Here is a 25,571-nt window from a genome sequence, read left to right on the forward strand (position 1 = left end):
AAGCAGCATGGGAGAAAGCAGGGAAGAGGAAAGGGAAAGGGAAAAGAAGGGAATAAGAATAGTGCCTGCATGCTTTCTGGTAAGGAAATTCTTTGTACCCAGTTGCTACAGGGAGTAATAGCATACCAGTTTGAAGGCATTTGTCTTTTAAAAAGCAATAAAGCAAGAAACAGAATTGGAAAATACAGATGAATTTATGAAATGAAGAGGGGTCTCTTTCCTGTTTTCTACTTAATAAATGGGGTGGGGGGCAGTACAATTTAAAAGATAAAAGATGAGCATGGTGGTGCAATACCATGATTCCCAAACTTGGGAGGCTGGTGGATCTCTGTGAGTTCAAGGCCAGCCTGGTCTACATAGTAAGGTGCATGCCAGTCAAGGCTAGATAGTTAAGCCCTGTCTCAAACAAACAACAACAAAAGACGCAAGGATGATTAAGAAATCAATATACTGATAGTCAGAAACTAACAACAGCCTAAAGGCAATTATTGGGGATTCAACTGCCTCTTTCCAAAATTTTAAACACTAAGATAAGCTTACACAGGTGAAAAGACAGCAAATGACTGAAATGGGTTATTTCAGACACAAATATGACAAAGACTGGCTCTAAAAACTAATCCAGAGCCTGGTGTTGGTGGCGCATGCCTTTAATCCCAGCACTTGGGAGGCCGACGCAGGCGGATCTCTGTGAGTTCAAGGCTGTCTGATCTCCATAGCGAGTGCCAGGATAGGCTCCAAAGCTACACAGAGAAACCCTGTCTCGAAAACAAAACAAAACTAATCCAGATCATACCAGTCTCCACAAATTAATGAAAACAGAAGCAGAAGGAAAGAAGGCCACCAAGGAATGTCAATTTCATACAATAAAATATTCTGTACCATTGGCTATTTTATTAAAATGGCACATTTATTTTAGATCAACAACAAGCACAAACAATCATAGTGACAACTCACTCAAGACAGGGTCATGTCCCCACCAAGATCACAATGTGACAATCAATACAACTGATGAGTCTACACATCAATGAGTAAATCACTGGGGCAAAGGCAGTCTAACTTTTGTTCTCTTAAAATCACCAGCAGTAAATCAAAAAACAAGATGAAGAAAAGCAAAAAAAGAAAATGTTTTTGTAGACAGGAAAACCCAGGGCATTTGTACAAAGCAAAAATAAACATATACACTGGGAAGAGAGGCTATATAATTAAATATAAAACTGATGGAAAAGATATCCTTACAATGTGAAATTGGGAGCAATAAAATTGGTAAGAATTACAAATAGTCTAGAAACAGTGAAGGGTTAAGCACAAGCTATCCAATATACTAATAACACTCATAGTTCCTGTAACAACTAAGTATAAAATTTAAACAGTCTGCTGATGTCTGAAGAGTAAGTAATGAGTTCACTATTATTTGGGAAAACAGACTTTGGGATTCCCTCTTTATAGACAAGCACGCTACTCCAGGTGTCACAGTTCCACAGTAATAATACTTTAGCACACATCTAAGATCAACTTTTTTAAAAGCACACACACACACACACACACACACACACACACACACGATGAATTGAATCCGGGGGCATAGTCTCTCCCAATCTGCCTATTTTGATCCAGTCTAGCAGCTGTGGCAAGTGGTGGTTGGTAGTGCATCAGCAGGATGCAGCAGCTGCGTGTTCTCTGGCGACAGAATAAATGCCATGCTCATCCCGACAGACTGAGAAGGGAGGCCGAAGCAGCTGCCCCAGTCACTCACATGTTTGTTGCACTACCTCACAAAGATGTGTGTCTAATAGAATACTCTGGAGACTGTGCAAAACTGAGGGAAGTACTGTCTCTGTAGAAGGTGTATGAGAGCCACCCAGAGAGTCAAGACAAAAGCCTTGGCTTCTCCCTTGCCTGTTCCTTTACCTGAAGCTGGCTGCCGAGTCCTACTGATGGAGTACTTTAATCTCCCCTAAATGTATTCTCTCAAGCATATGCTCAGTGCTTGCATTTCTCTTACTTGAGCAACTTTTTTTTAAATCTTGGTCTTCCAAACATGTATTGCATAAATACTTTTCTAAAAGATAGATCTGACTAACCCACCTGCATCACCCTCAACAGCTCTCCATTCATAAAGTATATTTGTTTGGAGTCTAGCTATAGAAACAGCAGTGGGATTCCTATTTTGGTTTAGGACATGGAAGAAAGGGAGCAGAGAGTATTATTTCATCCAAGAGATTTATGGAAAATAAGATTCTTTGTGATCTGATCCTAACTAGTTTGTGATATTCTCTGCTCTGAGCCCTGTTCTCTTGTTAGACTGAACTTCCTTTCAAATTTCAAACATTCTTCCAGATCTGTTTTCCCCCTAATCTCTGGGGTTTTACAGTCTTTCTCTATCGAATGGTCTGCACATGCTGTTAGCACTCATTTGTCCTTGAAAGCAGAGCTCCAGTGTCCATGTTACTATGTGTCTTGCTTGAGCCTCTCCCGAATTATGCTGTGGTGACATTTCATTTATGATCTAACAAATAAAGCTTGCCTGAAATCAGAGTACAAAGTTAGCCACACTAGTTAGCCATAGAGGACAGGCAGTGGTTAGTACAAACCTTTAATCCCAGCACTTGGGAGACAGAAGTAGACAGATCTCTGTGAGTTCAAGGCCACCCTGGGCTACATGAGACTGAATCAGTCGAAAAGAGAAACAGAGCTCACACCTTTTATCCCAGCACTGGGAAAGTGGAGACAGAAGTGAAAAGGGGCAAAAAGAGACAGCTTTCTTTCTTTCTTTCTTTCTTTCTTTCTTTCTTTCTTTCTTTCTTTCTTTCTTTCTTTCTTTTTTTTCAGTATGTGTGGGTGTTTTCCCTGTATATATGCCCATGGAGACCAGAAGATGGTGTTGGATCCCGGGGGGGGGGGGGGGGGGGGGGGGGGGGGGCTGAAGTTATAGATGGTTGTGAGTCATGTGGGTGCTGACTATAAACCCAGGACCTCCGGAAGGGCAGGCAGTGCCCTTAACTGCTGAGCCATCTCTCTTGCCCAGCAACCTCATTCTTTTGTTTGTTTGTTTTTCTTTTTTGTTTTTTAAGATTTTATTTATTTATTTTGTATGCAACATTCTGCTTCCATGTATATCTGCACACCAGAAGAGGACACCAGATCTCATAATGGATGGTTGTGAGCCACCATGTGGTTGCTGGGAATTGAACTCAGGACCTCTGGAAGAGCAGTCAGTGCTCTTAACCTCTGAGCCATCTCTCCAGCCCCGAGACAGGTTTCTTAGAGACAGCATTTAGTCTGAAGATGCATAGAGACAGATGCAGTCTGAAGAGCAGTCAGTCTGAGAATGCAATCTGAGGACACGACTACCCCTTTGGTCTGAGCATAAGAGGTAAGAACTCTAGTGGCTAGCTGCTTTGCTTCTCTGATCTTTCTTTTTATTAAGACCAAAGAGAACTTTTGCTACATTATGCTACTCTGTTTAAGTGACAGACTCTCTCTCTGGTACATCAGCTGTTGAGAGGGGAGCCATAGCTCACAGGTCATAATGCTTGCCTACAACATGGCCATATTTAATGTACTAATTCACAAGAGTCTTGGTACTGAGTACTTCTACCTCTCTGGTTGTACTTATTAAATTCTCAGTTTAAAGAGTTATTTCCCGATCATTTGTACCTCATGAGATTTGTGGAATGGACCAAAAAGTGGATCAGAGGATAAAGGTATTAGCCACAAAACCTGACAACCTGAGTTGAGTTAGATCGATGGAACCCACATGAGAGACTAGAGGTTCTCAACCTGTGGGTCACAACACCTTTGAAGGGTCCAACAATCCTTTCATGGGGGTCACCTAAGACCATTGGCAAACACAGATAAACAACTGCAAAGTTACAGTTATGAAGCAGCAACAAAAATAATTTTATGGTTGAGGTCAGCACAACATGAGGAACTGTATTAAAGGGTCACAGCATTAAGAAAGTTGAGAACCACTGTGACAGACAGAAAGAATGAACTTCTGCAAGTTATTCTCTCTCTCTCTCTCTCTCTCTCTCTCTCTCTCTCTCTCTCTCTCTCTCTCACACACACACACACACACACACACACACACACACACCACTATACAGATTTTAAAAAGAGAATGAAAGTGAGGTGACATGATGGGGTAAGTTGAAGAGCAATGAAATGAAGAAACAAAAATGACTAATAAACATATTCATATTGAGGAAGGCTTATGATCTGCTGGGAAAAGACCAAAAAAGATTAAAGAAAAAAGAACTGTTTAAAATGAATCATCAGTAATAACAATCTTTGAGGAGGATGTCCTCCTAGGCAACTTTCAAACAACTGACTGGCCTTACTATTTATTTCACAGCCAAAACTAACACTGCTTTAATGACTTCTACTTTTTGACCCGGACAAGTAACTATAGAAACAAATTTTGATTTGCAAAATCTGTTATAGTTTTCTGACCTCTAAATGCAAAACTTTGGAGTTTGAAGAAACAAAAGTAGGCAACTGGGAATTTGCTTGTTTTGGGTTGAATGTGAATAGTTCCCATAAAAACATTTGGTTGTTTGAGAATCTACTTATTTCAAGATTTAATTATAAACTGACAAAAAGAGGTGAAGTATTTCCTTATGATTTTCACATTTTAACTTAGAAATGTCAGGTACAATGTTGCATACATACAATCCCAGCTACTTGGGAGTCTGAGGCCGGAGGACTGTTGAGATCATGATATAGAGACCAGCCTAGGCAACAAACAATATAATGTAAGACCTAATCACAAAAACGCAAACAAACAAAAAGTGCCTAAAACTAGGAATTCCTCAGATTTAATATACACAAGAATATTCACTATTACCATTTTAGATAGGCTCAAAGCTAAAAATGAAAGAGCATAATCTCCCAGATGAAGGAAAAGTTCAGAACTCTATCACATAGTGGCTGATAGGCACTAGAGATTACTGTGGAAAAAAGGTTAAACACATGGCCCCAAGGGAGTTCAGTGAAGAAGGGAGTCCTTTCAGTAAATGGTACTGAAGAGCTGGGCATCTGTGTGGACAAAGACCATCATGGGTGTTTAGTTCATGATATATACAAGAAGCTATGTAGAAATATTTTAGCTATAACCCCAAAAGCACAATTCATAAGGGAAAAATTAGTAAGCTGGACTTCAACAAAATTTCCAATATGTTAAAGACAAAATGATGGGGGCTGGGGAGAGAATTCAGTTAGTAAAGTCCCTGCTATGCAGGCAAAGAACCTACACTCCTCTGCAGTAAGTTACCCACATATCTAAATGCCTGAGTTCTGTTGCTATCGATTGATGATGTAGCACAGTTATCTACTAGCAGAATTTGTTTGTTTGTTTGTTTGTTTGTTTTTGGTTTTTCGAGACAGGGTTTCTCTGTGGCCTTGGAGCCTGTCCTGGAACGAGCTCTTGTAGACCAGGCTGGTCTCGAACTCACAGAGATCCGCCTGCCTCTACCTCCTGAGTGATGGGATTAAAGGCGTGCGCCACCAACGCCCGGCTACTAGCAGAATTTGTATGCAGACTAAAATAACTCCCACATTATAGAAATCATTTCACTAGTCACCATTTGAATAGGAACTATTCAATGTGTCTCAGCTAGAAACTGAGCATGTAACAAAACACATGGAATTTGATCTATTACCTACTTCAACCTGAGTCCCAGTTGTCAACTTTTCCACTCAATCACCTTTGCTGTACCCAATATCCCCAATAGTGAAAAAGATCAATGATCACATTCTGAAACCCTCATTCAGATTGTTTTTTCTCTGCACTGTCTTAAAATCTATGTATGTATGTATGTATGTATGTATGTATGTATGTATGTATGTATGTATGCATGTATGTATGTATCTCTCTGGCTGGTCTGAAACTCACTATCATAGACCAGGCTGGCCTCAAACTCAGAGATCTGCCTGCCTCTGCTTCCCTAGTACTGGGATTTAAGAAGTGCACCACTAATGCTGAGCTTTGGTATTTTTTAAAAACATTTATTTTTATTTTTTATGTGTATGTGTGAGTACTTGCATGTACGTGTGTGTACCACGTGTATGCCTAGCACCTTAGGAGGCCAGAAAGAGCATTGAATTCCCTGATATTGGAGTTACAAGTGTGAATGCACCATCTTCTGAATGGTGGGAATTATAAATACCATGTCTTCTGCAAGAGTATCAAGTGCTCTTAAATCCAGAGCCACTGCTCCAGCCTTTAAGCAACGATAGTGGACACCTGGGTTGGAAGACAGAATACTTTTTTTCTGATTGATTTCACAGTACAGTATAAAGAGTTAATATATTCTTGTCTCTATTTCAAGTGGGCATGAATTTTCAACTATATAAATCCTGGGCCTATACCTGAAGAAATCAATGTCAATATGAAACAGAGATAACTACATATCAGCTATTCATTACAGGCGAGTTATGGGATCAGTCTAAGTGTCTATACACAGATGGATAGAGAAAATGAAGTTTTACTTAGCCATTCAGAAGAATGACATCATGCTTGCAAGAAATTGGATGGAATAGAAAGCCATCATGTTAAATGAAATAAGCCTGACTCAAGAGATGAGTGTCCCATGTTTTCTCTCATGTGCAAAGTCTGGATTTAAAGCTTTGCTTACAACAGTTACGAATAGAAAGGGAATTATATCTTATCTTAACCTGTACCACAGGTTGCTACATTCAAGCAAAAATAAGCACTAACCCAGAATAATTCTTTAATATCAACACACAACTAGTGCTACAAGTTGGGAGGCAAACTTTAGCTTTCATATATATGTGACATGCCAATAATGTATATGATAAATACCTTTAAACAATTAAATAAAACTAGACTATCATTAATCAGTTGAAATATGATTATGATTACAAAGATTAAAACACATGGTTTTAATTTACAAAATCTATTTGTTTAACATATTTTCACCATTAAAAAAAAATTAAAACTACTGGAACCTGTCATCAGGTGTGGTAATGCACATTTTCAATCCCAGCCCTCAGGAGACAGAGAAAGCAGATCTCTGTGAGTTTGAAGACAGCCTGGTCGTCCCAGGACAGTCAGGGCTATGTGGAGAGACCCTGTCTCAAACAAAACAAACAAACAAACAAACAAACAAACAAACAAACAAATAAACACTACTAGAATCAGTTAAAGGACAAACATTTGGTTTCTCAAACAAGTTTTTTTTGTTTCATTTTTTCAAACTTCTTGCTTTTATAGTAATTGTTTTCATTAGTGTGTTCAACCAGGCCTTATAAATACATCCTTCAATGCAGGAAGTTTTACCAGTAGAACAAATAGAAGATACTACCTGCACATAAGTTTACAAGAATATATTTATAAAAGCAATAAATAGGACTAGGAAGATGGTTCAGCAACTAAATTGCTTGCCATGCAAGCAGCAATCATGGGACCACTGTTTGATCCCCAATCCCAACACAGTTGCTTGCTGGGTGTGGTGGCCTGCTGTACTTCAAGTGCTGAGAAGTAGAGATGGGCAATCCCTAGAGTCAATCTGGCTAGCTAGACTAGCCAGATCCATGGGGTCAAACCAGACACCTACCTCAATGAATAAGGTGAGGACTCCCAGTGTCAGCCTTGGACCTACACATGTCCATGTGCCCACGTATGGAAACATACACACATACACACACATATACTACATACACATGAACAGAGTGTCTAAATTTTAAAAATCTAAAAGCAACAAGTAGATAATAGACTAAATGTCTAGTAGAAAACTGGACAAATAGAACATTTCTGCTTTAAATGGTACACTAGATAAACATTCAATGATAGTTGTTTGTCATCTTTCTTGCACTAACATAAGCATTTTTCCTCCAGGCTGAGAGAGCATCCTTCCACGTGGAATGGGCTCCCAAAGTCCTTTCTTACACCAGGGATAAATACTGAGGGCCCACAGAGTGCCGAGGCATCCTCACTGACATCCACGTTCAGGGAATATAAGCATTTTTAATTCAATATTTAAACATGAAAATCTGAAATCAGGCCAGTATCACACATTTCCTAAAGAATCAGGGAGACAGATCAGAGACTTCTAGATAGCTATTTACCAAAACTGCACCAGTGACATTTACAGGAGTGCCTAATCAGCAACATCAGTGCCATTTATTGTCAGACACACACATTCTGGGACCCCACACAAGTCTAGCTAAATCAAAACCCTGAAGGTGAAGCTGACCAATCTGGTTCCAGTGGGTCCAAGACTTTTTAAAATCAGTTAAAATCAGGATCACTGATTTTAACACTCTGAAAACCAAAAACTCTTCTAGAATAGTATACATTTGAACAAATGCAGTTTTCTACACAAACATCGTACAGAAGGCATCTGCAGCCTATACCCAGTGGGCTCTATTCAGACCCAATCAAGGCTCTTCAGCTATGACATGAATCTATTGTACAAAAATTGCCAAAATTAAATTACAAACAAAAAATTGATAGCAAACTGTGAAGCAAGCCCTCAAGCATGGCACACCAGAATCTCTCCCAGTTTGTCTTCTCTTACTCAGATTCCGAGACTGACAAACCTACAAGGCTTAACTTTCCAAATCTCTGAACTTACTGGGTTTATGGGTTGGACTGATGGCCTTTCCGATTGAGAGTCATGATCATTACTCCATTTGGCTATCAATCTTCCTGACCTCAAGAGTGAACCTCTTAGAGAGTTTGTTTAACTCACTGTTGTCTCAGTGTGCCACGTGACTCATATCCTAAAGCATGCACTTTAGGCAGATCCTTTATTCCCTTAGATTTTATACTAAGAGCAAAACATACTACCCTCAGAGCATCCAAACAAGAGTCCATAAATTAAAATGTTAATTAGAACATAGATAATTGTCAAACTTTATTTTTCCACAACAATTTTAGGTTTCTGTGTGAATATATATGCATGTGTGTGAATACACACATGCTTGAGTATGCGCACGCACACACATACACACTGAAAATGAATTGAACCACATTAAAATATTAATGCTAACCTAAGAAAAACATTCCATTTTAAAAAATATTGTATGCACACCTGCTATTCTTCTATCAATTTAAGCAGGAAACCATTTCTTCTCTACATCATGAGCAATAGAAAAGTACTTATTAAAACATTAATCACAGTCCATTATATTCTGACTCACTGCCAGAAGTTCCCATTACATCACTGAAAATATCTATTAACCAAAACCTGCTCCTGACAAGTTACAGGAGTGCCCTGTTTAGAACGCAGTAATGCAAGTCAGTTTAAAAAGAACAGTTGCACAATTGATTTCGCAGTGGCAGCAAAAATAATTAATTTTTTCCGACATTTGTTAATACAGAGATGATTTAGCTAGTGTTTCTAATGTAAAATTATTCAAAACTACTTCAAACTTTAACTGCTGTTATTAGACACATTTGCCATGAAAACATTAAATAGCAACAACTAAAATGTGAAATTAAATCACTTTAAACTGTGCTGACTATACCACTCTAAATAAAACTATATTCACTTGTGTAAATATGGGTCTTGTTTAGAGCCACATTTCACAGGAAATTGTCCCAAATGAAAACCATCCCTGTTTTCCACTCCCACTCTTTAGGATTTATGTTTTTACATTTAAAACTAGTTATGTAGAAAAACCAAAGTGGGGGGCAGCATTAGCCTCAGTACAGTGACTACTTTGGGGACTCAGGACTTAGCAGAAATGCCTAGTTTGCACTTAAGGGCTGCTTGTTTGGGAAGTGGCTCCACTGGTTTCCCAATCTAAGACAGCCCTGACCCCCAAACCAGGAGGAAAGCAGAAAATACTTAATAACTAAGCACTAAGAAAAAAGCGAAGGTTTTGTGGGTAACTGCTACCCAGGACAGAAACTACCTATAGCTTATGAATTCACATGGGGGGGGGGAAGGGGGGGTGTCAACAATAAAATCATGGGTTATTTTTACTTCCTACTTACTTATATCTCAAAGTTTTCCTATAATGACTTTATATTTCCTTCAATGGGAAGGAAAAAAAAAACAATGAACTCATTTATTTTAACATCTTAAAGTTTCAAGATAACTACAAAAAACTTACTTGCGCTGACACATTATGCTTACTGCTTCTTTCAAATTTATACTTTCATAATATCTATTTCTAAATATATAAGTGACAATTTCCCTTAGCTCATATAGAATTCAGGATTTCTAGCATTTCTGTCTATGTTTTTATTAATGTTTTTGTGTTTCACTTTATTAAAAAACTCATGCTAGAAGGACTTATAAAAATGAATTATATCTTAATAAGGAGAGAGAAAGGAAACAGACCGTGATACACATAATTTAGCAGAGCACTTTAGTCAAGTCTGTGTGTTTTATATTTGAAAGGTTAAAGGCATCAACAAGTGACACACAGCTAATCACTTCCCACCAACTCAATCTCCAGGTTCCTTTCTAGTTTCTACATACCTAATTTTAAAAAGATTATCTCTACTTGAAAGTGTTTTTTAAGACAGTGTGAGTATTTAAAGACACAGCAAAAATGGACAACTAAATCCCAGTTTGTGATTCCAATCTTTCAACTAGGAAGTGAAGAATTAATGAAAGTACACTCTATTTTCGGTTTAACCTAGTAACAGGCATAGAATTCAAAGAGAGATCATATCTACAATTGCAGTTTCTGTTCGCTGTTTTGTTTGTTTTCTTTTTTATCTCCTTATAAACTAAGATGAAATTCGTTCAGCAACACTACAATAAAGGAATGGCAAACGGTCACTAAACCGATGGCAACCAAAAATGTAACAGAAACACAAGTATTTGGTAGCCAAAAATATCTAAATAAATGAATTAATCATCTAACTAATAAAGGCAAAGCTTGAGACGGGGAACTAGCTGGTGGTAAAGTGCTTGCTGCACAAGCCCAAGAACCTGAGTTTGGATTGCCAGCACTCATGGAAAAGCTGGTTCCCTCCCAGTGCTTGGAGGCAGAGGCAGGAGATACCTGGAGCAAACCAGCTGGGTTCAATTAGTGAATTCCAGGGTTAGTTAGAGACTCTGTCTCAAAAAATAAGGTGGAGAACACTGAGGAAGACACATCCACCTCTGGCCTCTACACAAAGACGGGCGGACGGACGCACGCACGCACGCACGCGCGCGCGCGCGCGCACAAAGAATTCAAAGTAATTTATATAGATACTGCACCACCAAGAAAGTGGAGAACATCTCCCCACCCTGAAGTTTGGGGGAAGGAGGTAAGAGTAACTTTACTAAAGAGAAGCCTAACACTTCCTCAGCCTGGGGATCAAAATGCACTAGGACATGTTGATATATATATATATATATATATATATATATATATATATATATATTCCTTTTTGGCTTATTTTTGGTTTTCCTTTTTGGTTTTCCTAGAGACAGGATCTGACTACGTAGCTCTGGCTGTCCTGAAACTCACTCTGTAGGCCAGTCTGGCCTTGAACTCACAGAGATATGCCTGTCTCTGCCTCCCAAGTGCCAAGGTTAAAAGCATGCACCAGTACACCCAGCTAACAAAATATATTATATTTTTTCTTGATGTGATGAAAATGGTAACTGATCTCTATGGTACACCTTATGAACAAGTATGACTCTGATCTCTATGAGGGGTAAAGAAGCAGATAAATGCCTATAAATGGATATTCTATAAAATACAGGAATGATATACTCTGGATAGTCAGGTCATCAGGCACAAGTAACCTTTAAAATATTGTCAAAGCCAAGAAGGGCCCAAGAGAAAGGCTATTAAATATATTGTAGGAACTCTGGTAGGAACCTGGATCAGAAAAAAATATTAGTTAAAACTAAAGAAATCTAAAGGAATTTTAGTTAATAAAAATAAATCAATACTGATTAATTCTAACAAATATACCACACCAATGTTAGCTGTTAATAGGGAAACAATGTAGGCTGTGTGCTCTAATGTAATCACTTTGAGGAAGTGGGCAGAGATGGATCTCATTTTTTGGCCCAAGCTAGCCCCCAACTCATTATGCACGAATTCCTTTAGTCTCTGCCTCCTGGGGTGACAGGCATGAGTCACTATACCTGTAAAAGGACTGTGTTTGTTTATTTGGAGTTGTTTTGCTTTTAAGTCTAGCAGACCTTTTTGTAATAATGTAGATGCTGACCCTAAAATTTGCATAAGTTTATGAGGAAGCTAAAATAGCAAAATATAAAAAACAACCAAAACCCAACCAACAACCCCCCCAAATAAAACAGAAACTAGAGGACTGATTTAAACATTCAAAGTTATTATAGAAGCAACGTAATCAAGACGTAATCTGCTATTATCAGCTAACACACCAAACAAACCACCCAGTGAAACACACTACAGTCACCTGATCTCTCATTAAGACACAGATGTGATGCAGTGGAGAAAAGGCTGTGTTCAACAAAACAGACAAAAACTATTCGACATCCTTCAGTCACTGAAAGAAACCAGAGCATGACTCTTACCACATAAAAAATGAACTGCAAATGATCACAGACCTAAATGATGTCAAACCCAAGACAACAATAAAGTGTCTAAAAGAAAATATGTGAGAAATTATTTTGACTTTGACTCAGGGAAAAATTTCATAGATGTAACACCTAAAATGTAAACCATAAAAGGAAAAATAAAGTTAGCTAAAACAGACTCAATGGAAGTTAAAATTTGCACTCTTCCAAAGAACACTTAGGAATTGAGAAGATGAGCCAGAGACTGAGAAGGTACATTTGCCAATCATATCAGGCACCTAAAATCTACAACAGACTGAAAACTTACTTCTCAGTAAAAAACAAAAAAACATAAAACAAAAGACAAACAACCCATCAACAAAATGAATAAAAGATCTGAGCAAATACTTTATCAGGAAAAGACAAAAAAAAGCAACAAAGCACAGAAGAGATTCTCAGAGTGACCAGTCATCGGGGAGACAAACTTTTAAACACAGTACCACCACCCAGCTATTAAAACAGCTAAAATTGTAAAAAGATTGACTGTATCAAGTGCCAAAAAATGAGGTAACTGTGCCTTAGAGACCCCAGAGGGGAAGAGGGGGACATAAAATGATGTAACCCCTTTGGAAAACAGATGAGTGTCTTAGAAACTTATATAAATACCTATAAATGACACAATCTTCTACTCCTAGGTATTCACATCAAAATAAAGAAAGCAAGTATGCATATTTTGATATGAATATTACTATCAGATTTATTTAAAAGACCAGCACCGCAGAGAAATTTGGAAACAGTTCAACTACTTGTCGGCAAGTGAGAGATAAACTGTTGTATATACACACAATATATTCTGCAATAAAAACTAATGAATCAGATATACACTACAGAATGGATTAATGTCAAAGTAAATATACTGTACTGACCCAAACAAGTCAGACAAAAACAGATGCATCTATTATCATTTCATTTATACAAAATGCTAAACGCTATAAATGAATGCATATCAGTGGGTTTCTTGGTGGGGAACTAGAGGTTAGAAGGAAAAAATCACAAGTGACAGCAGGAAACTGAGTTCATAGATACATTTGTTATCCTGATTGTGCTTAGGAAAGCTCATCAAACCTACACTTTAATCATTGTGTAAAGATATAAGTTTATGTTATGTAAAGCTACCCAAAGCTGTTTTAAATAGGATGCAATCCATTCAATCTTAAACCAACAGGCACATCCAGTGGATCTTTTCATTTACATAAGAAACATTATGAGGTCCTACTGATCTTTTTTTTATTATAGGTTGAAACATGTTTTATCATCTTAGAAATATTTCCCATAATGCAAAAACAAAACAAAACAAAAAGAAGCCAAACAGTAAGGCTCAAAGCATGATAGGATCACTTAAAGGATGATGGGACAGTTAAATAAATCAGAGCAATTATATCAATTCTACAGTTCCTGAAAAAATTTATTACCCAAATTACTACACCTAAGAGGGTATAAAGGCATTTAAGCACACTATCTTCAAAGTCTCTTTTAAACTTTCAGAAAATACACTTAATTCAGAATTTTGTTCTCAGCTCAAAATGACAAAGAACAATGCCAAAGGAGGACATTTCACTATTACTAAATAAACCATGAACACAAAAAGTTGAGGGGAATATGTTCAACTACAGTTATGAGGATAAAAATAATCAAGTAATCAGATATACCCAGTGAATGAACCTTCTCAAGCTAAAAATACAGTGAATTACTAAGTGTGTGTGTGTGTGTGTGTGTGTGTGTGGTATGCATCTCTGTGCACGTTTGTGGGCATCCAACTGTACATGCACGAGTGGAGACCAGAGGTCAACATTGAGGGGGGATTCTTTATTTCAACATATCACTGTGTATACCTTTACAAAAAGGCAACATTCAGTGTTTCGATTTCACAATACACTGTTTTAGGTCATTGTAATAATAAAATCACAACAACTTTAAGCTTAGATTCAGATAATATTTAGAGTTTACATTGCTGATAGATGATAGAGAAATACACATGTATATTTTTTACTCATTCAATTGTTTTTCTGTTACTTATATGATACTAAGAATTGCTATGTGTGAGGTACCATTACCACTTAACACGTCAATCCACAAAGTTACATAAAAAACAAAACCTCTTTTGTTTTATAAGTGGATACTAGAGTATATGTATAGCTTCTATTGCTAAAACTGAGTGTCCCCCACATAAGAGTAGCTGTGATGTTTAGTGAGTCCATATCAAGCCACTACAGCATTTGACACACAAAAGGGGCTTGATAACTTGGATACTGTACTGTTAAAGTATTTCTCAAATATGCCTTCTTTTTATTATATTTTTATTATTTAAAACAATTTTTAAATTTAAATATATTTTAATCATATTCTACCCCTTCCCTAACTTCTTCCAGATCTTCTCTGTCTCCCCACCCACCCAACTTCAAGTTCTTTCTCAAAAGACAAACAGGAATCCAATACAACAACAACGCCCCCCCCCCGCAAAAAACGCCCCCACCACAAAAACACTGCGATGCTCAGCTTTTGACATGAGTACTGGGAACCAAAACTAAGGTCCTCATGCTGCACAGTGTATATTTCACTCACTAGGTCATCTCCCTGGCACACTAATATCAGGCCTTGGGAAAGTATTGACACAGGGCCTCACTATGTAGCCTTGGCTAGCCTGGAACTCACAGAGATCCACATGTCTCTGCCTCTTGGGTGCTAATATATATTTTAAATGTATAGTTCAATGACTTTGGGTAAATTTATAGACTGTGCAACCATGACAATTCAATTTGAGAGCATGTCTCTCACCCTTGAACAGATCCCACATGCCTTTCTGCAACCAATGGGGTCAATTTTTCAGTAATAATAAAAAGGAACTGTCATTCCCTTCAAACTGCCTACAGCCTGTGTAGTCTATGCTTTGAGTAGTCATTAAACAGGATGGGTTTTATTCCACAATAATTAGGGGCAAGAATAGTTCATTCATCCTGCAAATGGAAATATATCAACATTCTTCCCTTTTTCATGATAATTGGTTACCATAAAGAACTTGATACCATTTTCAGATGCTATCGACAAGTGTGTGGTATGTGTACATCAGATGTCTGGAATAATGAAAATCTCATAAGAATGAGCAATGAATCGCATTGATTCTTCCAACTAACGTTCATAAACCTAAAAATGAGTCTCTTACAATTATTGAACTAAAGATGACAGTCATCTCTTAAGACATGTTAAAAAACTATTTATATTTTACAAAGGACAAATTTTGAAGTCATAAAAAAGAGTAAAAGATAATAATAAAAGCTAAATATTATTATTTATATATTTGGAATTCTGGCTCCATAACACATCTTGACACAGGAATGCAAAAAGAGCCAGATGTAATAAAAACTTCAAAATCATTAGGGATGTATTTGAAATCTGGATTTAGCCTACACAGAATTCAATGCTTGTGTGTATGTGTGACTATCAGTCAGTTTGGCTGCAGTCAAAGGTATTGTCAGTTTGGGTTATACACAGTGAACAGACATAACAAGGAATAACAAATTGGGTATGCTATTTAAATCCCTGTTAATTTATCTGATAAAAACTTTTATGCTGTTCATTTACTCATAAAATAACTTTAATTTTTTTTTTTTTTTTTGTTAAGGCAGAGTCAGGTGAATCTCTTGAGTTTGAAAACAGCCTGGTCTACACAGTGAGTTCCAGGACAGCCAGGGCTACATAGAGAAACCCTGTCTCAGGGAGGCAAATGTTTTTCAGAAGGGCAATTGGTAGGTATATGATGGGTGTATGGTAGTGGTAACTCCTTTTCCTATTGAAATGGGTATCCCCATGGAGTATTGCGGTGTCTGCTTTATGACATGGAAAGTCAGGCCTTTTCTGTTTGTCTGAGGCAATGTTCACCTGTGTTCTTGTGTAGTCTTCCTTAGACTTCAGAAGTAAGATCCCTAGACCTAAAAACAACCATGCAGTAATCTTTGCTCTGGGCTTCTTGTTTAAATCAGTACTTCTCCAAGTGTTCACACCAAAACTAGTGATATATTTTACATGAAAATCCACTGTAAGTGGATATGGTATGCACAGATACACACTCAACTAAAATAAGTTTCACAAAACAATATATTTACAAAGTATGATGTCCTTCTAGTTAACTTTGTATTCTATTCCCTTCTAAAAATGGATATGGGCTGAGGGTGTGGGTCCAGTCATCAGAGTGCTTGCCTAGCAGCACAACACTCTGAGTTTGATCCCCAAAACATAAAATGTGGTGGCTCAAATCAGTAATTCTGTCACTTGGAAGTTCAAGGTCACCCTTAGCTACATGGAGAGTTGGAGGTCAGTTGGGCTTACACGAGACCTTGTCTCTCTCTCTCTCTCTCTCTCTCTCTCTCTCTCTCTCTCTCTCTCTCACACACACACACACACACACACACACACACACACACACACAAAAAAAAAAAATCAACAAAAATAGATATAATCCACAATGAGAAAGCATTAATGATTTTAAAAATCCTCAATATATCATTTTGAAATATCTCAGTACTGTATACATTGAAGCTTAGAAGAAGATTGGGTAAATTATGGGAAACAAACCAAACCACTTTGAGAGTCAAGAAAGGGACAGAGTCCCACCAAGCCTTAACATCTTAACTTTAACCAAGTGAAAGATAAAACCTTCAACTACTGAGGCTTCCTGAGGAAGGATGACAGTTTCAGAGCAAAGCTCTCGAGCCCCAGAACGCAGAAGCAAAAGCTGGATGTGTTGTTGTGTGCTTGTAGTAGAAGCATTCAGGAGCCCTCTGAGGCAGGAGGATTGTGAGTTTAAGGTCAGCTTGGAACCTGTCCAAAGATGAGGGTATGAGGAGGTGGAAGAGTCAGGAGAGAATGATTACGTTCAGGGACACAGAAACCAAGAATGGTAATAGGCATTGAGATATTATCTAAAATATCATCAACCAAATACAAAGTACTACAGAAACAGAATCTTCTCCCACCCTGAAATATTTCAGAATGAAAAGCAAGCCCTGGTGGTCATACAACACACATTTTATTGGTGATTTTCCTTTCAAAAACACAGTCCCTGGAAGGAAACTCTGTAGGAGTGTTTCCAGAAGAAATGAGCATTTCAATAAGCAGTCTGAGTAGAAAGGATTCATCCCCACAATGTCTAGTTCAACTGAGGACCAAACCAGGAAGAAAAAGAACGGAAAAGCTGGACTTAAGACATTCATCTTCTATCTTCAAATGCCAGAACTCCAGGTTCTCGAGTCTTGAGATCAGGACCTAAACCCCTGTTCCCACCTCCACCACACCACACCTGCTCCTCAGGCCTTCAGTCTCACACCAGGACTCACATCAACTGCATTGTTCTCAGTTCTGGAGACCCAGAAAGCTGTCCGTGGTGCTCCCCCATCATAGGAGCCCATTCCCAAAACAGAACTCATCTTAAATACCACTGTGTATCTATCCTCTTTAAATGTATTTTTATTGCTTTAGGACAGAATATTAAGAGGCATTTTCTTCTGTTTTGTTCACTTGTATTTTCTTGGCAGCCAAAAGAATAATTGTCCTACAGTAAATACATCATAAATGCCTGCTGAGTGATAAGCAAATGAATAACAAAACAACGTTATTGCTAAAAATTTCATTTTGAAAATACTAAAAAGCTTCATTTTCCAATAGAGACAGTCTTATAGCACCTACAGGGTCTAACAAATTTGATAATGATTTGAGAAGAATAAATAACCAAACTCCAACAGTAAACTAAACTTGCTCCTTTGGACTCCTATTTAAAAAAAAGTTAAAAAAAAATCCAATTGTATTTCACTGTAGTAACTTATTATATTGGGAGCTGCTTTTCTGAGATTAATTTTAGAATATATCTCAATACATATTTTTAATAAGCATTATGATTTAATATGGTTAAAGTCTTAACTACAAAAATATGATTCTGGAACAGACTGCGTAATTACATTTCCTCAGTGACCTTGCAATCTCGTGAGCATTTACTCTAGACTAAACAGCTTCATTCAGCTGCCCTGTGTCTGACTACTGATGAAAGACGCTTGTTTGACAACTGCTTCAAGCAGAAACATATTTTCCATGATTGCATAAAGAGAGACTTAAAACATACCAGACTACAGCCAGACTAGGAGCTAAGACACAAAGGTTTATGGTGATGTGTGAGTTGATTTCTAATTCAGTTAGGTTTTAGTTTTATATATATATAATATATATAAAACTAAAACCTAACTACCAAATGACTCAGCAACCTTACTTTGTATATATATATCTAAAAGCAATAAAAGCAGGGTCCCTATATTGAACACCCTAACTGAACCCCCAGGTTTACAGCAACACTATTCATGGTAACCAAAAGATGTACACAACTCCAATGTCCAAAGAGAGATGGGTGGATAAAGAGGTAAAGACATACAGCATACCATTATTTAACCTGAGAAGAAGGACTGTTATTCACTTCAACAAGACACGATGCTATGTGAAATAAGCCATCCACTAAAGACAGATTATACATGATTCCATTTATGAGGTACTTCAGAGGAGTCAGATCAGAGACAAAAGGCAATGAGAAGGAAGAGGAGATTAGGGTGTCATGTTTAATACAGTTTCAGTTTTGCAAATGAAAAGTTCTAGAGATAGATAGTACAGATGGTTGGTTGCACAACAATATGAAACTACTTAACAATACTAACCAAAATTTGTGAAGGTAGACTACTGTATATGTCTGTTATGTCACCTTTAAAATGGTCATTTAAAAGTTTTAACAGCCAGGCAGTGGTGGCACTTAATCACAGCACTTGGGAGGCAGAGGCAGACAGTTCTCTGTGAGTTTGAGGCCAGCTTGGTCTACAGAGCAAGTTCCAGGACAGCCAGGGCTACACAGAGAAACCCTGTCTCAATAAATAAATAAATAAATAAATAAATAAATAAATAAATAAATAAACAAGCAAACTTTTGGCGGATGAAAACAGAAGTGTAGGATAAAAACAGAAACTAAAAAAGAAATAGTTGAAGAGATAATGGCTGAAGTCATTGCAAAATTTAAAAAATAAAATACAGATCAAACAAACTCAAAGTTTTAACTTTGATGAAATTCAATACTATTTTAAATTGAGTTCTTTAGTTATATGAGGCACATTTTAAGTGCTCAGTAGAAAGTGACCAGGGGTCACCACAGTGGACAGTATAGATCTACAGCATTTATATCATTGCAGAAATTTCTACCGCCTAGTTTACAATACCTACATTTAACTTTTTAAAAAAAGATTGTATGTGCATGTATGTGTTCCTGAGTGTATGTTTATCACCACTAGTATACAGTACCTGTAGACACCAAATCTGCAAGTGAGTGGCTCACAATACAATTTGGGTGCTGGGACCCTAACTGCAGTCCTCTGTAAGACCAACAAGTGCCTTAACTGCTGAGCCATCTCTAGCTATATATTTAACTCCTGATATCATTGTCAGGCTATTTTCTAATTTTTCTATTTTTCATTATTTTTCTTTTCCTACCTTTCTTTCATTAAGCATTGGATTTTCCCATTTTCATTTATGTGGGGATGGCACACGGGTGTGTGTGTGTGTATGTGTGTGTGTGTGTGTGTGTGTGTGTGTGTGCGCGCGTGCGTGCGTGCGTACATGTCTGCACGAATATATGGAGGAGATTAAAAATCACCCACTAGAATGAGTCCACCACAAGATCCAGCAATCCCTCTCTTGGGCATATACCCAAAAGATGCACATTCATATGACAAGGACATCTGCTCAACGATGTTTATAGCAGGATTGTTTCTAATAGCCAGAACGTGGAAGCTAGATGTCCCTCAACTGAAGAATGGATAAAGAAAATGTGGTACATTTACACAATGGAGTACTACTCAGTAGAAAAACCAATGAATTTTGAAATTCACAGGCAAATGGATGGAACTAGAAGAAATTATCCTGAGTGAGGTAACCCAGTCACAAAAAGATAAACATGGTATGTGCTCACATATGAATTTTAGACATAAATCAAAGGATTACCAACCTACAATCCACACTGCCAGAGAAGCTAGGAAACAAGGAGGACCTTAAGAGAGACATACATGGTCCCCTGGAGAAGGGGAAAGGGACAAGATCTCCTGAGCAAATTGGGAGCATGGGGGGAGGGGAGAGGGAGTTAGGAGAAAGAGAAAGGGAGAAGAGGAGGGGAGAGGACAGGAGGGAACAGGAAGATTGAGTCAGGGGAAGAATAGAGGAGAGCAAGAAAAGAGATACATATTAGGGAGCCATTATAGGTTTAAACAGAAATCTGGTACTAGGGAAATGTCCAGAGACCTACAAGGATGACCCTAACTAACAATCTAAGCAATAGTGGAGAGGCCACCTTAAATGCCCTTCCCCAGTAATGAGATTGATGACTACCTTATATGCCATCCAGTAGCTGATGGAAGCAGAAGCAGACACCCACAGCTTTAAACACTGACCCAAACTCCTGGAATCCAGTTGCAGAGAGGGAGGAGTGATGAGCAAAGGGGTCAAGACCAGGCTGGAGAAACCCACAGAAACAGCTGACCTGAACAAGAGGGAGCTCATGGACCCCAGACTGATAGCTGGAAAACCAACATAGAACCTATCCAGACCCCCTGAACATGGGTGTCAGTTAGGAGGCCTGGGCAATCTTTGGGGCCTCTGGCAGTGGATCAGTATTTATCCCTAGTTTATGAAAGGACTTTGGGAGCCCATTCCATATAGAGGGATGCTCCCTCAGCCTAGACACACAGGAGAGGGCCTATGCCCTGCTCCAAAGGATATAACAGACTTTGAAAAATCCCACATGGAAGGCCTCACCCTCCCTGGGGAGCAGAAAGGGGATGGGATAGGGGGTTGGTGGCGGGTAGGGGAGGAGAGAGAACTGGGATTGACATATAAAACAAGATTGTTTCTCATTTAAAAAGGAAAAAGAAAAAAATTCACCCACTATTGCTCTTCCACCTTATTCAATGAGACAGGGTCTCTCAATCAATTCCAGAGCTTGCCAATATGGTTAGTCCCATCAGCTTGTTCAGGGATTCCTTATCTCTGCCTTCTGAGACTGGAATTACAAGTGAGTTACCATACCCACCTGCATTTATGTGGTATCTGGGAGTCCTAACTCTAGGCTTCATGCTCTTGAAGCAAGCTCTTTTAACTGCTGAGCCAGCTTCCTTGTTCTAATTGCAATTTTTATGAGCCCATTGTTTTCTCTGGTATTGGTTGTATAGCTTATTATTCCTGTTTTGCTTTTGTTATTTTTAGTAGCTCTTCTTGACTGTATAACACACTACTGCAATCACAATGTGCAGATGTTACAATAGCAAACTTTCTTCTCCTTCCTGTCCTTTTACTGCTACTCTGAGGCCACTAAGATGGCTTAGAGGATAAAGGTGTCTGTGTCAAGGGTGATGATCTGAATTCAGACCCATGTAGTAGTAGTAGTAGTAGTAGAAGAGAACTGACTCCCCAACCTCTCCATGGGCACCACTCTCTTGCTCTCTCTCAACAAGTAAGTAAATACTTTTTAACCCAAAACATTTTAATTTTCTAGGTAATAAACCCAAGAATGCACTGTTATTATTCATGAGCATTTCCATGATCTCATAAATGTAGCTTTTATAACAAATTCACTAGAAAGTGTAAAACTCTTTAACAGAGGTGGCATTATTTTAAATACTTAATCTTTACTGATGTTAAAGATCCTAAGGAAAGATGAAAATGGTAGTTCTGGCTGTTGGTAATTCACCCAAAGATTTTCTAACTCAACATCTGTGTTACATGTAATTTTCTGCATCATAAAATATAATATTCTTGGGGCAAAAGGATAATATCTCAGTGAGTAAAGTGTTGCCATGTGAGCATGGGGATCTAAATTCAATCACTAGAACCCATGTCAAAATCCAGATGTGGTCCTACCTGCTAGTAACCTTCTGTGGAGGTGATGACAGGTACAACCCAGATGTGGTCCTACCTGATAGTAACCCCCTGTGGAGGTGATGACAGGTGAGCCTGACCAGTGAGTCCCAAGTGCCAATGAGCTATCTTGTCACAAAACCAAAGAGGACGGCTCCTGAAGAATAGCACCCAAAGCTGACCTCTGGCCTCCACACACACATATACATATATGTGCACATGCAGGAGCAAACATATGTACACAGACAAGATCCCCCTAAAATGTGCACCTATCTTATCTCCTCATGCTTTAACTTTTAGTGTATAGCACAATTATTTAATAAATGTGTTACCTCAAGGGGAGTTTTAGATTTTCCCATTTCGTAAATGTCACATTTGGAGGTTGCAGGACTTTAAGAGAACACAACTAAATTTTATTTATCCTTAAGAGCTACCCAATACTGGGTAATTAAATCACCTGCCATTTTTACTTTAGGTCTACCAAGTAGCCTCAGTAATAATATGTACTGTGCATCATCTTTAAGGTGTTGGTTTTGAGGACACATAAAGGTTTTATTATGTGTTTCCTATTTCTAGTCTCTGCTGCTGGAGTCTTTGATTTTAATCACTTGTCCTCCTTATGGGCATTATTTTCTTTTCATACTGTTTTCTCTTGTTAAGAACCACAATTTCTGAATCAGTCTTCTTTTCAATACTTTACACTGAAAAACCAAACTAAAAAAAAATTATTTCCTCCATCTAGCTCATCTGTGTCTGGACTTTGCAAGTATATACCTCATTTGCACCCATGAGAGACTATCTCCAATATTCACAAAAGCCAGGCTCTCAAGTTCACTTCCCAAAAGAATACATACACTATGACTTTTGAGTCACTGTCCATTCCTATATTATACCTACTGACAATATGTTTCGTGTCAGTTCTCATAAATGTAGTTTCAATATAGATAAAAGGCAATGACTAAATCTACTATTTTTATGGGAAGGTGCTGAATTCATATTTTTACTGGCCTATTATTCCCCAATTCAAAGAAACAAGCAGTAAGATAAAATAGCCACTTCAGCTATAGCTACCAAAGATAGTCTCACAAAGACAACTGTTGCATTTCAGTCCTAACTTCAATAATTTAGCAAATACACTGAAAAGTCAATATACTAAATAAAACTTAATTTAGTATTATTACAATTAAGAAAGCTACACAGAGAAACCCTGGTTCGAAAAACCAAAAAAAGAAAAAGAAAGAAAGAAAAAAAGAAATAGGATTAAGTTCTATAAAGTAAAAACCTAAGAATGTTAGAATGTCAATTAAATAAAAATAATGACAACAAAGCCTGACACACCAGGTCCTCACTATGAAAAGGGCTTCTGATGCTTACCCAAGTCTTCCTAACATCTCTAGCTCAGGAACTTGTGGTCCACAGGTCTCTATCTGCAGGGGCTGGTATTCATAGAGAGCTTCTTCAAGCTTTTGGATTGGTGCTAATGAAATCTGTTGACCCTAGAGAGAAATGAAGGAGACATATTTTAACAATATTTTCATATTGGTATTTGTAGTAATTTTAAAGATGTAATAAATTTCTTTTATTAAAAAGAACAGCCAGCTGGGCAGTGGTGGCACATGCCTTTAATCCCAGCACTCGGGAGACAAAGTCAGGCAGATCTCTGTTAGTTGGAGACCAGCCTGGTCTACAGAGTGGCTCTAGGACAGGCTCCAAAGCTATACAGAGAAACCCTGTCTCAAAAAAACAGCTGGAGAGATGCTGGGCAGTGAAGATCACTTGCAGCTCTGGTAGAGGACCCAAGTTAAGTTCCCAGCACCCATGATGGACAGCTCATAACTAGCTGTAACCCGACCGCCAGAGGATCAAGTGCCCTCTGCTGGTCTTTGAAGGCACCGCACTTACATGCACATTCCAACACACTGACCCACATATACAGATAATTTAAAATATAAAGTAAAATCTTAAAAAAAAAATAGCTATTAGGTTTATTATTCTACAAGTATAATGTATTACCATCACAAACCACATTCTATAATTAATATTCAGTCACACAATTTATGAGGGAAAATGAAATTTTAATGAAGAAAAAGAAATTTAATGAAATCTACCACTAAATGCATATTTTGCCTTAATCAGTACTATTGTTTAGTATCAATAGAACTAAACAAAATATAAGCATACTCCAACCTTAAATTTTCCAATTTTTGTAAAATACTTTCACAGATTTGGCAATCAATAGTTTGTTTGTTTGTTTTTTAAGTTATAACTATGAAAAAGGGCTAATAAAATTATTTTTGCAATGCTATGTCACATAAATATCTTCTTTACAACAGAATCAGGCTTACCAAATGAGTACTATACATACACATACAATGCACAAAAAATAATTGATGATAAAAACTAAATTCAATTGAACATCTAGGTACTTTTCTAAGAAGAAAGGAACTGAATCTAAGGATCACATCTGAATACAAGTATACAAAATAAAATGCACTCGGCCATATGAGCATGTTTATTTATGATGCACATATTTATCATATGCTTGGGAAAGGGCTCTGATTCATAAAAATCTCAATTTCTTTTTTGTTTTAGGGTTTGTTGTTGTTGTTGCTTATTTGTTTTTTGTTTTGTTTTGTTTTTTGAGACAGGGTTTCTCTGTGAAACAGTCCTGGCTGTCCTGGAACTAGCTCTGTAGACCAGGCAGGCCTTGAACTCACAGAGATCCACCTGCCTCTGCCTCCCAAGTTCTGGGATTAAAGGCGTACGCCACCACTGCCTGGCCCAAAAATCTCTATTTCTTATCAAGTGTATGATTTCTGATCTGGTAATTCTTATAATTTCTCTAACTTGTAACTTTTTACAGAGGACAATACAGAATATGTACTTTCAAGACATGAATTTTTAGCTTTATTAAGTAACTACAGTGGGAAAGTATTACTAAAAGTATTGGCAACAACATCTGAGCCACTGAAGTGATGGTATCCTATTTATTCTCTGAAGGTGACAAAGATGTCAACAATCACCTTAGAATAATTCAGTGTAGCCAACACTTTGGTACTGCAACTTGATGCTGTCATCTGGAAAGTTTGCACTCAAGATCTATGTAATCAAATTTTAAAAATCACA

At 37.8% G+C, this 25,571-nt stretch overlaps 1 protein-coding gene across 1 annotated transcript in view; it reads right to left on the bottom strand.

The window, feature by feature from the left end:
- Window positions 1-25,571, bottom strand: part of Mnat1 (MNAT1 component of CDK activating kinase) — a 148,186-nt gene that overhangs the window by 38,032 nt on the left and 84,583 nt on the right. Inside the window, exon 7 of the mRNA XM_027418238.2 lies at window positions 23,820-23,941. Within this exon, the coding sequence (XP_027274039.1) occupies window positions 23,820-23,941 (122 nt within the window). The remainder of the gene's footprint in view (window positions 1-23,819; window positions 23,942-25,571) is intronic.

Source organism: Cricetulus griseus, chromosome 5, assembly GCF_003668045.3.
Source record: "Cricetulus griseus strain 17A/GY chromosome 5, alternate assembly CriGri-PICRH-1.0, whole genome shotgun sequence".
Lineage (NCBI taxonomy): Eukaryota > Metazoa > Chordata > Mammalia > Rodentia > Cricetidae > Cricetulus > Cricetulus griseus.